A 15,206-nucleotide genomic window follows, 5' to 3' on the forward strand; every position below is an offset into this window, starting at 1 on the left:
GGAGCAGAGCAGATGATCGAACGGGCGAGTGGAGGATGGCGAGAGTGCGTCTGCCCGAGCACTGGGCTGAGTGCTGTGCACCCCATAGAACAGAAGAGCAGCATTATTGTTACGACGGCACGGCTAGTCTCCTATCCCCTATGTTGGGCCGCATCCGTTGACGGGAGTTTGTTTCTCGTGGACCTTTGTGGAGGTCTGGTCTCGGTATTGCGTCGCTTATATCGCCTCCATGAACAATGAACGGCTGCTGGCGTTTGCCGACACCCCGCTATTCACGCTGTCCGGCGGTCCGTGCGGTTCGAAATTGATGTCGGACGTCCGCTCGGACGGGCGGGCGGCGGCCATGACCCGTTCATGGCCCACTGCGCCGCCGCTGCTGCACTGCCCGGCGCCCTAGACTGCTGTGCTGGGACCGGACCCGTGCACCGGGGCTGTCGCACGGCACGGGCACGGGTCTCCCCGCACCGTGTGGACAGGTAGGCGGGTATCTCCCCTGCTCCCCGCCGCCGCCCCTGTCCCGCCCGTCCGACCGTCCGACCGTTGGGCGGTGCGGTGGCGGCAGGTGTGCCGCTACGAGCGGCGGCCGCGGCACGGCCAGTCTACGGCCAGCTCTCGGCAGCGGGCCACGTTTCGCGTGACTGCGGTCTGACGCCGTGGGACGGGCCGCAGCCGGCGCGGCTGGTGTCGAGTGCTGTGTGGACGAGTGGAGGGACTCCCGGCCCCCGCGCCGGTCCGGTTCGGTTCGGTCCGGTCCGCCGCCGCGTGCCGTCAGCAGGCGGGTGACGAGCTGTCGTGTGTCGCGGGGAGGCGTGTCGCGATCGTGCACAGTCATACACAGTCCGGCTGAGGTAAGTGTGGCGACGCCAGGCCTGGTCGCCGGAAACTCTGAGCTGTCCAGACTAGAAGTGAAAACGCTGCTATGTTGTCCTGTAGGTAAGCGACTGACAGTGTCGTTTTGTCTCTGCACTATCTTCCCAATCCCTAAGTGATGTCGGTAAGAATACCACTAGCATTACAATTCATACACTTCGATACCTGGCGCCAATATGGCTCTTGTTTGTATGGCGGCCTGTCGGGGCAGCGGCACCGACGGCCCTGGGATCTGTGTTTGGGGAGGGTGGGGCGCCCCACCCGCCCCCTCCCCCTTCCACGTGCCGGTCGGCCGCCCGGCTCCGCCCCTCCAATTTAGCTTTCGATGTGCCACAGCTTACTCTAGCCGTCCAATTCGCTGTGGCACGATTCACCCCAAACATATCTGCAGCCGTCCCAACCCTCACACTGGCCCCAACCTGTGCCGTCCTGTGCCCTGAGCTCTCCGTTCTACCACTATTTCAAGCGTTGATCCGCGCCACTCCTTCCGTCTGATACGTTTCTGTGGAGACCAGGGGCTCGTGGGAGAGAACCGTTCAGCCACTATACTCTCCACGTTTAACTTCACATTCAGTATGGGTGGGTGCGTCTTGAAACAATAAGCTCGCAAACTGACGACAGCTGCGTTCTAGGTACACGCTGCGCTATTATATTGGTCAAATTCTCGATCACGGGACGATGTGATTCTCGATCCGATAGATTATTGATCCAGTGCGAATCGTTGCAGTAGAGGAAGGTGAGAATATGTCCGAGTTGTATGTCGCGCGCCGTGTCCGCTCTCATTGCCGAGTGACGGGCGCTGCCCTGCCCACCTGTGTGGGCGCGCCTCGCCGCCGCCGCCGCCGCCGCTCACGTTCCCGGGCGGCGGCGGCGGCGGCGGCGGCGGCCATCGGCTCATCTCGGCGCGGCACCCCAGGCCATGTCGTGAGCGTGCCGGCGCTGGCGGCCCGGGCGGCCGGCCGGCCGGGCTGGGCCGGCTCCCGCGGGGAGAGAGGCCGGGCCTCACCTGCACCGAACGAACGAACGCCGGCAGAGCTGGGACTGGGAGGGGGAGGGTCGATGGCCATCCAACTGAAGCGGCCGGTCGAGGAGCATCGATTGACCCCGAGCTCTCCCTCCCTCTCTCTCTCTCTCTCTCTCTCTCTCTCTCTCCTCTCTCTCTCTACCTCTACCTCTACCTCTACCTCTACCTCTACCTCTACCTCTACCTCTCTCGCCTTCCTTCTTCCCTCCCTTTCCCACTACCTACCTCTCTCGCCCTCCTCTCTCCCTTTCCTTCCCCTCTCTTCCACTCATGTATTTCCCTCTCACTCCTTTTTCACTCGCTCCCACTCCCTCTCCCTCTCTCCCTCTCTATCCCCTCCCCTTTCCTTTCGCTCACCCGTAACCTCTCCCTTTCTCTCTTCCTCACATTCTCCCTCATCCTCTTTTTCCTCTTCTTCTTGATTTTCCTTTCCTCTCCTTTATCGTCCACCCACCCCTCCTTACTTGACAGGGTTAGATTTTGCGACATAAATGATTGAAAAGCGAGTGGGGAGCGAATAGAGGTCGTATGAAAAGAAAGAACATTTTATGGACCGGGCCTGGTTGCATAATATTGCAATGAAACTACGCAGCGAATGGAAGAGGGTAAAACTGTAAACCAATCTCAGCGACGAGAATAGCCTGTCGATAGAGAACGAAAGAGAACAATGTAAGTGCTCTCTTTACATTGAGAGACCTCGACGATCCGGAGAGAGGAGGCTCGAGTGCCGAGTGGTGTGCGGAGTGGGAACCGACGCCGGTCTCCGGGCCGTGCAAAAGTGGCCCTTCGAAGTGGAGGTGATCGATCCGGCCACCTCCTGCCCTCTCCCTGCTCTCGGCTCTCCGTTCGCCGGCCTCCGTCGGCCGCGGACAGTGCCGTCGTCCTGTCCTCGGGCCGGCGGCCGCGTCTTTCGACCGTCATCGGTCGTGGCTTTGGACCGTCATCGGTCGCTCCTTTCGACCGTCAGCTACCGCGCCGCCCGTGGTTCAGCATTCGATGACTGAGCGACTTTGATTTCTGCCTGCTCACTGGTCGATGGGAATGATGTGACTGTTCTTTTATTATCTGCAGAGTTTTTTCTCTGGAGTCTATTGGATTCGGAAAGACGGACGCCTTAAAAACGTTTGGAAAGGTTGTGCCATCGCGGCTAGCCTAATATTTTTCGTCCGCTCTCGGCAGAGCTGACTGCAGGACACTGCTCCGGAGCTTATTACGCTCACCGGACACCGGACAGGACAGGGCACTGGACGAGCAGCGTGCCTCCTTGTCTACTTCGTGACATTCACTTCGACCTCAGCTCGGTAGCATGGGCGCAGGCTCGCCGTCGGTGGCTGCGTGGAGCACTGGCCCCTGGTTACCGACCGGGTCCCGTCCGTCTCGGTAGTAACCGGCTGGGTCCTGCCCCTCCTCCGGTGGTAACCGACTGGGCAGTGGTCGCTGTCCCTCCCCCGGCGGCCGGGAGGACACGGCCGGGTAGGCGACGATCGTTACCATACCATCGATCTCAGTGGCCGTCTGAAGGGTCCCTGGGGAACAAATTAGCGGCGTGCTGCTCTCCGCGCCCGGAGAGACGGAGGGGTGCCAGGGACCTCGGACACGTCTCTGTCACCCAAATCCTCCGCGTGCCGCTAGGTACTCTGGTCCGTGTATGGTGAAGACAATTTATACCTACTTGTAACAGTTCTCTGCAGTGAATCGATCTCACTCTGTGACTGCTAGGTACACGAATGCCACGGCTGTCAGCTTGGTCTGAGTTTCTCAGAGCGGGTGGATGGGCTACGAGAGGGAAATTAAAGATGGGCAAAGGGCTTTGTTATTTAACCTCGGCTTTGTTTTTGCTTCATAAATTATACATTGCCCATAAAATCGGTCTATTATTTATATATAAATCATACATTGCCCATAAAATCGGTCTATTATTTATATGGAAATGGTTGCTACTAACGACTGTCTGTTGTCTGACGGGACGGAGTTGTGGGCTGTTGGCCTTGTACCCGTCTATTATTTGTACTATAATTGCTGTAACTTCTTCCATTTAGACCACCTGAAGTCAATTTCTTGTATTTATCGGTACCCACGTTTCGACAATGTCTGACGTTTTCCCGTCTTTCTGTGTGGTTTTTTGTATTTGCGCTATGTGTGGGAGAGCGATGTTTAGGCCTCTTGGGCGTTATGTCTTTATTGGTCTTCCTTATCCCTCGCCGGCAAAGGCCATTTTGCGTCCTTCGACGGCACAAGGGGGGGGGGGTTGTTACGACCCCCCCCCCTCGCGTTTGGCCCCTGATCGAGCTAGAGCTTCGCGGAAAAAACGAGCGTGTTGCCCGTCACGAGAGGAAGCCGATGATACCCAATTTTAAGGTCCTAGGTCATCGGGTGACCTTCTAGGTCAGGTCAATGACCCGAAAACCGGGAAAATCGGGACCTGTTAGAAAGTCGTAAAGTGTGGCTGCTATGTGGTTTTCCGGGGTGCTGATCACGAGTATCGTGCTAGTTTTGATCAGAGATGATGTCTTTAAGCATTTAGACCAGGTCGGGTCAGGTCAGGTCAGGTCAACCGGTGGGGGTTGTGACGGGTATTCGTAATACGTGTCAACCGCCTCTGATAGCCTCGTAACATGTTACGAAGGCACCAAAACTACTTCGCAAATGTTCAAATGGTTGCTAAATTCGAATTCAGCTTCAAAAACTAAACTAGAAACATGTAAAACTCCAAAAAGTGAGCCGAGGTCACCCGAGGTCACCAAAGGTCAATGACCTGACCTGACCTTCAGGTGACCTTGACACCCACCCTAATGTATGGGAGCAAAAGCAACATCAAATCACATGTTTGAACGTTTGAAACCACGAAAAGCTTGCAAACGCGCGGCTAATGCGAGCCGACATACTTCGAATCGCGATTCGGGCCAAACATGGTCTCGGAAAAGAGGTCACAGGTCAAAGGTCATTTGGGTCAGGGTCATGAAATTTTCAGGGTAGGTGTAAAATTGATCAATGCGAGGATACTGAAAGTTTCGTTGCGATTGGCCGCTTTTTGCGCGCGTTATTCGCGAAAAACCTTAGGGGGGGTTGCATCAACCCCCCTGTGCCGGCGAGGGTTATGTTTGATGTTCTTTGACGTTTGATATTATTATTTTGTTAAGAAGGTAACATGATCTGTATTTGTGTGAAGCGGATCGGTAACATTATTTGTATTTGTGTGAAGCGGATCGTCCCTTTGCTCATGAGATGGGAAATAATGAAAGGAGCAGAAGAACAATTTTCAGTAACACTGCCACTCAGAATAAGTTATGCCAACAATGGTTCCTTTTCATTGGTAATCATTAATATCCTCCTATCCCTACCGTCTGTATTTTCCTGGTAAATTTCCGACATTTCGCCATCCATGCGCCTACCTTTTCTGTCCTATAGCTAGCTAATTCACGCATGCGCTTTTAATCATTGCACAGCGTTGCATTTGCACTTCACTTTTTCGGCAATGGGTACTTGCTTGTCATTCATTTTCACCTGGAATAGACGTTCCAGAAATTTCCCTAACCTCGCTGTTTCATAACGGGTGTCATTGTAAAGCACCTTCATAGATTTAGGACGGTTTTATGTTCGCTGTGTTTTAAACGGTAAACGGTTACCTTAGTTCGAATCGAAACTACCGACTATATTTCCTTTGCACAACGCTGAAGAAACGCATCCCCATCGCGGCATTTTTAGACATCTCCCAGTATAAGATTGCACTACCCTTTCGGTGTCATGCACATGTTTGTTTGTTTATATTTGGTTCATGTTTTTTGTGTTTACTTATGGTGTAATCAAGCCCCTCTGTTTTCGGTTGCATTCGGTGCCTGCTTTGTGATTCGCCCAGCTTTTGCTTTTGTTTTGCTCCTGGCACCAAATCTCTGCTCTGCTGGGTTCTTACGGTTCTGTTTTCTTTCTGTTTTCTTTCAGACGACTCCCAGCTAAACGTGTCTAACCTAAGCCTCGAAACCACCATCCTGAACAAGCTGTACCCGTCGGGCGTGGGCGTCCCCCCGGTCGGCACCGCCTCCCCGGCGGCGGCGCCGTCCACCAGTCCCCGGCAGCCGAGTCAGGTGAACCGGCTCAACTCGGGCCGGCAGCGCGCCCAGGTGGTGGCCGCCGGCGCCGCGGCCGGCCCCCGTCCCCGGCTAACGGCCGCCGCCGCCTCCACCGCCGCAGAGCTGGCCGAGCTGCTGGCCTCGCTGAAGCAGATCCAGCGGGCGCTGAAGGCGAGCGGCGCCGGCCTGCAGCAGGAGCTGGCCGTCGCTCAGTCGCTGCTCACATCGCCAGAGTTCCAGCGCGTGCTGGCCGTGCACAACAAGGTGCAGGAGATCTGGTGCTTCAACGCCCCGCCGTCGGCGCTCTGCTTCAACGCCCAGGACGTGGCGCAGGAGGTGAGCGACGGGTTGGCGCGGTCTGGCATGACAAGGGAGGGTCTACTGAGACGAGGGAAGTGCTCCCGAGATAATGAAGGGATTGGTGAGATAAAGGACAAGCGAATAAGACATGGGAGGAGCTAATGAGACAAAGGTGTTCAAGAGATATGACTCATTTCTAAATGGCGCAATGATCTCATTGTACTTGTCAGCTGTATATTCACACCTGTGCAGCGTATGAATCATGTGACCTGCAATGATCTTTTCTAACCCCAGCGGGAATCCCTACTGCATTTGAATTGTAGATAGATTTGTCATTGGGACTTTATCGCCACTGCTCGCTCTGTTCTGCCCCTCCCGTGCCTCTGCGTCCGTGGCCGTGAGGCTCACCCTGTGTGCAGTCGCTGTGAATCTGCGGCCCACCCTGAGCCTCTGTGTCTGTGTCTGTGCGGCTCACTCTCCGCCCCTCCGCCGCGGCAGGTGGTCGGCGTCCTGCAGGAATCCTCCTCCCCCGAGGCCGTCGAGCTGGTGGACCTGCTGACGCGCTTCGACATGGAGGGCCTGCTCTACTCGCACGACCAGATCGCGGCGCGCGGCTCACCGGCCGACTCTGGAGAGCCGGAGCCGGCGCCGGCGCTGGACGACTACGCCGAGCGCGTGCACCACTACACCGACCCGCGAGTACGCGTCATACGGCTGGAGAAGACCAACGAGCCGCTGGTAAGGGCCGACACACTGACTGAGCGACGGCCCCTGCCCTGCCACTGAGCGGTATATTGCCACCCCTGCCCTGTCTGTGCATCCCGGGTTAGCGGCGGCTGTATGACGGTGGAATGGAGTCCGTAGAGAAGGTGTCAAGAAGAGGGGCCCGGGCGGCTTTCACTGAAAGTGACTTTTCGCGGAAAAAGGAGTGTTGATGGATGGTTTACAGTTATCATTGTCATGTTGCATTTAGAATGCAATGTGTAGCAAGTTAACATAAGACTTCAGTACCCAGAAACACGAAGCTAAGTCCCGCGGGAAACAAGGATGGGCGATTTTATCAGACTGAATTTATGTCTATCTTATCTCATGCTCAGCAAGGGAGATGTAGGTTGTATATATCAACATGTGCTTGGCTACATTGGTCTGTTTCCCTAAACAAAGCACACACATCTATTACAAGCGCCGTATTTGCATGTTGTCATGCCAACTTAAAGCGCCGTAACCTTACCTTTCTGACGCGTTTGCCTCTTCCCTCGCCGCCCTCAGGGTGCCACCGTGAAGAACGAGGGTGACTCAGTGCTGGTCGGTCGTATCGTGAAGGGAGGAGCGGCCGACAAGTCCGGCCTCCTCCGGCCAGGGGACGAGATTCTCGAGGTTAACGGCATCGAGATGAGGTCAGTGGCTGGCGTGGATACCGTTATCTGTGTTGTGGAGTGTGCTGAGCCCCTGTGTATCTTTGTTTGTGGAGCCAGTGTTAATGTTTGTGGGACTGTCAGCTGTGTGTCTGTGCCCTGTGGCTCGGCTTTATGTGTAACTGCTGTCTCTGTGAAGTGATCTCAATGTCGTGCGGCAGAAGTGCACGAAACGTAAGAGAGAGAGATAGAGAGAGAGATACGGTGTATTTAGTTCATGGCTGCGAGCATTTGCCCATATAGCGCATGTGATAACAGTACAGCAGTTTTGAGGCACTGCAAATAAACAAATGCAACTACATTGGCGCAATTACGATAACAGTAGCGTACAGGCCATATTCTATCTGGACGACATGATATCCAGGTTAATGAGCGAGGTCATATGTGGAATGCATGACCTCCTCAGGCGAGTACCACAGCAAAACGTTTCAAGAGTGTTAGAACTTCTCGTTTCTCTGCCGGATATCGAGCCTCTCGATTTCGGGAATAAGTCTTGATGTGCTATCGACTTGAGCATCTGTTTACCGAGTCTTAAACATAAAGTCTGTCTTCTATTAGCGAGTGTTTCCAGGTTAAGGCGTTGTAAGATGTCCTGGTAGCTTTCATCGTATCCGGCGATTATTTTGACGGCCCGTTTTTGTACCTTTTCTATTTTCTGAGCCTGTTGAACAGTTAGTCCGGCGTGGAATACAGGGGCGCAGTACTCGAGCAGTGGCCTTATGTATGTGGTATATACCTTAACCAACTGCTCTTGTGGCGGCCGAAACCTCTTCATTACATGCAGCATGTAGAGGGCTCGGGATCCCTTGGACACAATGTCATCAACATGTTTCTGCCAGGACATGTCACCGGATATCGTGATCCCAAGTAATCTTGCGTGGTCAGTTGTTGGTATACTGCTGCCATTAAGGTCTATATCCGGTAAGATAATAGGCTTTTTGGCTGTGTAGAAGTGAAGAATCTGACATTTTTCTGTATTCAGCACCATCTTGTTCGTGTTGGCCCATTCCGACAATTTATCCGTTACTTGCTGTAGGGTGCATTCTTCATTAAATTGATTCACAGAGCATGCTTGGAAGACTGTTAAATCATCTACATATTTAAGCCTCCTTTCGTCTTGGACGGCGGCATCGTTTATCATAGCCAGGAAGGCTACTGGTCCCACTAGGGTCCCTTGTGGCGCCCCACAGGTTATGGGGCTCCACGTGCTAATGCTGCCATCCGGCATCTTCACTCGTTGGTGTCGGTCCTGAAGGAAGGAGCAGAGCCAATGTGCGTAGGCAGATCGGAGTCCCATGTTCAGGAGCTTCTGTATGACTGTAGTGTGATCTATGATCTAAGAGACTGCTATTATCGGGATAGCGCCAGCACACGACATCATTTTCGGCATCGCCTCACTCACGGCGATGATTATTTCCTATGCAAAGCTGCCACGGCTTATATCCTGGAGACAATGTAAAAGCAGACCGCTTCATGTTTGCTGATTCTGCAACTAGGCTTCATATTCATGTGCATACCATTAATGATGACGGCGTTAGGAATGCACAGTTACTGTCATTAATTCTCAACAAGGTGCTGCTGGGATGTTTTCCCTTCCGAATCATCTCTGAGACTCGCGATGCAGCGAGGGAATTGGGCTCTATCTACCATCAGAGCTCTGGTAATCTGGCGATATGGGCTGGTCACTAGTCCAATCAGCGATCCCCATATTGCCTGTCTGCCAGCAGATCTCTCCGATGGTTCCCAATGGGGAGATTTACCGTGATTCGCCGGACGCGAGCTGCTCGTCAGCGCGGATTGGCCGTCATCAGTGTCAACCTGAGCGGTCCGGTCGGGGGAGCGGGGACACTCGCCCGCGGGGACTCAGCTCTGTGGGGTGCCGCGGCTGTCAGCAGTGGCCTGACGTGCCGGGTGATGTCGCGCCGCTGTTACTCAGTGCGGTGACACGGGCTCACGTACTCTCTCGTTCCGACAGGGGCAAGTCGGTGGATGACGTGTGCGACATCCTGGCCGGCATGACGGGCAGCCTGGTGTTCCTGGCGCTGCCCAGAGACGAGCAGGAGGAGCCCGAGAAGACTAAACCGCCCCAGGCAGTGGTAAGGCGCCGCGCGGCTGTGACGGAGGATAGGCCAGAATGCCCTCTTCATTGGTCAATTAACAGGCATGGCCAATTGAGCTGGCTAGGATTAACCCTCGCCCGTAAACGGCGATCTGCCACCTTCGCCCATGCAGGGGGGGGGGTTGGTGCGACCCCCCCTTGGCGTTTGAAAACGGAGCGTCGTAGAGATTAGCGGAAAAGCCCAACGGATTGCTCTCGCCGAGATCTCGCGATTGGTGGTATATTTTTTGGTCGTAGGTCAACATTTGACCTACTTTTGACCGGTCAAAGGTCAAATTTTCGGAAAAATAGACTGTTTTTCAACTTTCCGCGGCGATTGCGGCAAAACGGTGGGAGATATCGACTTGAAACCTTCACTATCGTGTTCCTTGATCAATTCTCTATCGTTTGGTATGTATTTCGTTTCCCTAGCTCTAAAAATGGCGCGTTGGGAGCGCCGGAAGTCGGCAAGGTCACAGTCGGCGGCAGAAATTTGAAAAATCAAAATTTAAATTTTTGAAATCTGATTGTATTTTTTGGATTTGGGAGGTCCATTTGCTCCCTATAGAAGCTAATATTGCTGCATATTCCCATTGAGGTGACAAGAATTAGCAAAATAGTGGTTCGGGCGCTTTTCAAAAATAGTACCAGACGCTGTTCCTCTTGTGACGTCATATCTCCGTGACCTGACCTGACCCGGTCAAGTTTCTTATACCATATGATAGCCAATACTTGCCCCAACATGCATGGGAAGTTTCATCACGATCCATCAACCGATGTCCGTACCACCGGCAGGAAACCTCGGGCGTTGGCACTCAGTTTGTGAAAATCCGGCCGGAGGCTGTTCCCTTTGTGACGTCATAACTCCGTGACCTGACATGACCCGGTCAAATTTTTTTTTATCAAAAGATGCGCAAGATTTGCCCCATAAGGTACCCAAAATTTGGCGGCGCTGGGCGCCGCCGTTTTTGCACTATTTCCGAAAAGCCTCAGGGGGGGGGGTTGCACCAACCCCCCCCCCTACATGGGCGAGGGTTAAAACATCAAATTATTATCCTCCGGTTAGAGAGATGTGCTCTTGGTGGTGTAAACACATTAATTATGAACCCTCGGTTGACTTGCTCCTGGTTCTGAGGAATCATTTATAGCGTGAGAAACATGCAGCAGCTGATGGTTAGATTCAGTGAGCAACTACGGGGCGTGTAGTGCATGTCGCCTCGTCTAACCGCTCCGCCCTCCCCTGCCTCCAGTTACACGTGAAGGCGCACTTTGACTATGACCCGGAGGACGACATCTACATGCCGTGCCGCGAGATCGGCATGTCGTTCCAGAAGGGCGACATCCTGCACGTGACCAGCCAGGAGGACCCCGACTGGTGGCAGGCCACGCGCGACGGCGACGAGGACCTGCCGCTCAGCGGGCTCATACCCAGCCTCAGCTTCCAGACACAGTGAGTACTGACCCGCCCCTGAGCGGGCCCATCCTGACACAGTGAGTACTGACCCGCCCCTGAGCGGGCCCATCCTGACACAGTGAGTACTGACCCGCCCCTGAGAGGGCCCATCCAGACACAGTGAGTACTGTACCTGCCGCTCAGCGGGCTCATACCCAGCCTCAGCTTCCAGACACAGTGAGTAATGACCCGCCTCTGAGCGGGCCCATCCAGACACAGTGAGTACCTACTGCACCTGCCGCTCAGCGGGCTGATACCCAGCCTCAGCTTCCAGACACAGTGAGTGCCGTGGTTGGTGGGCCTGTAGGGAAGGTGGGTATGGCAGCGGAGAGTTCCAGACTCAATGCGACGGTCGGCGGGGCGCGGAGGAGTGTGAATGTGGGAAGGTTGCAGACGTTTGCTGTTTGTATTGAACCGATGTACATGTAATACATTTTGTAAAATATGACCCATATTAGATGCTGGTGATAATTTGTATCCTTTACCGATTTGCTGTGATTGCATTTTATTTACCCTTGTGTTTACAATGTTTATGATTCATCAATCACATCACGCTGCTCTTTCAGGAGGGAAACACTCAAACAATCAATCATAGATAGCAGTCGAAAGGAAGGCAAGAAGAATAAGTTCCTGTGTGCTAAGCGTACGAATAAGAAGAAGCGGAAAATGTATAATGCAGAGTACAATGATGGTGAGTGATTTCCACGATACTCCTGGCGACTGTGCTCCCGTGCTCCTCTGACCTCAAATGTGCCTTCTATGCCGTGTTCGCTCTATACCGTCCATAAGCATACGGGTGAAACGCCCGGCAACTCCCGATAGCTGGTATTTGTGGGACACTGTACGGCCCTTCATGGACTAAGTGGCTAGTTGCCAACATCACAATAATCGACCGTATTTATTGGTGAATGCGTCTATAGACTTTTAACAAACACTGCCTAAGTGGCGGTACTAAACATCTGCTCATTTCCATTACGTCATTTTCCTGGAGTGATAGTGCCATTCAGAATTATTAACCCAAAAACGTATCGGCTGACTAGTCACTCTTTTACTGGAGGGTCGTACCTGCCTGGCTGCTGGCCGCTCTGACGATAGCCGTGTCCCCGTCGGCAGATTACGAGGCGAACGAGATCCTCACGTACGAGGAGGTGGGCCTGTACTACCCGCGCGCCAACCACAAGCGTCCGGTGGTGCTGATCGGACCGCCCAACATTGGCCGCCATGAGCTGCGTCAGAAGCTGATGGAGGACACGGAGCGCTTCTCGGCGGCCGTGCCTCGTGAGTAGGACTATTACGGACTTTTGGTGGGCTATGTCGCGGGTTGTGGGGAGAGGTCAGAGGACAAATAAATGTGGCTCTACCTCGTAGAATGACTTTTTTTCTTCTGAACTTGCGCATGTCCCTTTGATTCCTCATGGATTAGACATAGGTATTAGATTTTTTACGGCTTAATTTATGTGGTGAGTAGGATATGCCTACAAATATCCCAACTCAGCCCGTCTAGTTATCATTCCTGCGCTAGCCTGCTGGACTTGATCATCTCCGCTGGGATCGACTCTGCCTCCGCGGCACCCTGTGTACAGAATCTCCCCTGGCGATCCGATCTGGCGCTGTGTATGCTGCGGAGCGGCGCTGGAAATGCCGTGTAAACATTTACCCACTGACGTGAGCCGGGCTCGTTTGCGGGACATTTGATTACGCGCGGACGTGCCTTGCACCTGGTGGGAGGCTCCCGGCCGCGCCGTTTTCTCTCGTGGGGTGTGATGGCTGACCCCTCTCCCTCTCCGCCCGACCACTCCAGACACGAGTCGGCCCCGTAAGGACACAGAGGTGGACGGCCAGGACTACCACTTCATCTCGCGGCCGCAGTTCGAGCAGGACATCGTCAACCGGCTGTTTGTGGAGCACGGCGAGTACGAGCGCGCTTACTACGGCACCAGTGTCAGCGCCATCCGCACCGTGGTCAACAGCAGCAAGATCTGCGTGCTCAACCTGCACCCGCACAGCCTGAAAATCCTCAAAACCACCGACCTGAAGCCGTTCGTCGTGTTCGTGGCGCCGCCGTCGCTGGAGAAGTTGCGACAGCTCAAACAGAAGGCCGGCGAACAAGTCAGGGTAGGTGGCTGAGGGAGACGGGATGAATGGAAGGGGATGGACGAGGGACTAACGTAGACGGATGAGGGATGAGGGACACTGGAGAAGACGGATCAGGGATGAGGGACGGGAGTGAACGGTTTAGAGATGAAAAACGGACGTAGATGCCAGATGGAAAAGGAACCGAAGTAATCGAATGAGGAACTGTTGGGGGGGGGGGGGGGTGAGAGAATCAGGCCCGCTGCTCGTGGTTGGGCTGGGGCTGCTGTCCTTAGCAGCAGCGCGATCAAGAGCTTTGGTGCGGTGATTTACTTTCCCAGCACGGTTGGGGTAGGAAAACTCTGTGTCCATGGTTGTATAGTCTGGCTCAGATATGTGAATTCGGATTAAAGTTGTTTTTATTTTCCAGAGATGTCAAAGTTGTGACTTTGTATTACCGTTGACTGACATTTTTTATCACCACCTCAGCTTCCGTGTTGAGATTACGGTCGAACCGAATGCTTGCTGCTCTGACCTCACGACGTGTCTGTCCCCAGGACGACGAACTGAAGCAGATCATAGAGAAGGCGCGCGAAATTGAGGAAGTGTACGGTCACTATTTCGACATCGTCATAATCAACTCTGACCTGAACCGGGCGTACGAGCAGCTCATCCACGAGATCAACACGCTGGAGCGCGAGCCGCAGTGGGTGCCGGCCTCGTGGCTGCGGCAGGACCTGGCGTAGCGGCGTCCCGGCAGCGAGCGGCCGCTCCGGCCCCGCCGCCCGGCTGAGGTCAGTGTCGGCAGCCGGCGGCAGATGGCTGGGATACTGAGCTAGCACGGGCAGCCGTGAGGGTTGAACGAGCTAACGTTGGCACAAGTAATAAAAAGCATGACTTTTAAGTAATCTGTTTCCATCTGCATGCCAGGCTGCGCCCGCCTGTCTGTCCTCCCAGCATTGCTGACAGACTGTATCTACGACCTGCTGTTCCTCTGACCGGCTGTCTCTCTGCCCCTCAGCTCCGGCCGCGTTACCCGGCGCCGCCTCCCGCCCGCGGCCAGCTACCCACTCATCGCCAGCGGCCGGCGCCAGCTCCGTGTTGTGGTATTTCTTCTTTGGCCGCGTTGTGAGGCCGTCGGGCCCGCCGCGCACGTCCGGGGGCCGCGGCTCGGCGCACCCTGGGGACGTCGCTCGACACCCGGTGCCGATATTCGGCACTGGCCGGCGGCGCGGGACCGGCCGGCCGGCCGGGCGGCGCGTGCTTCCAGACGGCGGCCGGCCTCGGTGTACGTCTTCCCGTGTGTCGCGCCCAGGGAGGGCTCTCTCCACCGGTCGGCCGCGGGGCCCGCCACCGCTCACCAGCGCCCGTGTACAGGATCGCCCCGACCTGTGTATAGCGTTATTACGTTACCCTGTATATTGTTGTTACCGTGTATACCTGAAAATAAATATACGTTTCACGCAGTGCGCGATGGCTGTTCGGTTGATGACATACGACCACGACCGCGTCCTCTTGCGCACCACGCCTCTAACACCCTGCAGGCTGTTGATGTTAGGACACGGGTCTGTAGATACCAGGACCAGTGTGTCGGTAACAGTGACGAAGGGATAGGTTCGTTGGGTACCCTAAGGGATGATCGAAGACGTGATCGACTGGCATCAGAAAATAATTCCACGAGGTCCTGGAGAGAGAAGATATTAGTGTCCAGGGGCCATAAAGGCGTGGCGGACATTCGGAGATGGGGAAAAGTACGGAGGTAACAAGTGTCAATTTATTCATCTATTCATAGGCTGGAGTCGTGAGTCGACTCTAGAATAATGTCTTTGATCCGATGAAGCGGGTGAGCGCACTACGGCCTGTGGGAAAATGCTGCGAATAGTAGCAGACAGCACGCGAGGATGTC

The 15,206-nt window shown here is 54.7% G+C and overlaps 1 protein-coding gene across 4 annotated transcripts in view; it reads left to right on the forward strand.

The window, feature by feature from the left end:
• Positions 1-14,769, forward strand: part of LOC122372769 (protein PALS1-like) — a 107,807-nt gene extending 93,038 nt beyond the window's left edge. For 3 of the 4 annotated variants that reach the window (XM_043350330.1, XM_043350346.1, XM_043350356.1), the window contains 10 exons: positions 5,834-6,297; positions 6,760-6,999; positions 7,531-7,658; positions 9,652-9,772; positions 11,025-11,224; positions 11,794-11,918; positions 12,341-12,505; positions 13,029-13,342; positions 13,858-14,094; positions 14,322-14,769. In XM_043350330.1, the coding sequence (XP_043206265.1) occupies positions 5,834-6,297; positions 6,760-6,999; positions 7,531-7,658; positions 9,652-9,772; positions 11,025-11,224; positions 11,794-11,918; positions 12,341-12,505; positions 13,029-13,342; positions 13,858-14,046 (1,946 nt within the window). In that variant the 3' untranslated portion in view covers positions 14,047-14,094; positions 14,322-14,769. The remainder of the gene's footprint in view (positions 1-5,833; positions 6,298-6,759; positions 7,000-7,530; positions 7,659-9,651; positions 9,773-11,024; positions 11,225-11,793; positions 11,919-12,340; positions 12,506-13,028; positions 13,343-13,857; positions 14,095-14,321) is intronic. The other variant, XM_043350338.1, reaches the window with a different exon arrangement.
• Positions 14,770-15,206: the final 437 nt, after the last annotated feature.

This window comes from Amphibalanus amphitrite, unplaced genomic scaffold (assembly GCF_019059575.1).
Source record: "Amphibalanus amphitrite isolate SeventyFive unplaced genomic scaffold, NRLGWU_Aamphi_draft 000037F_arrow, whole genome shotgun sequence".
NCBI classification, from domain to species: Eukaryota; Metazoa; Arthropoda; class Thecostraca; order Balanomorpha; family Balanidae; genus Amphibalanus; species Amphibalanus amphitrite.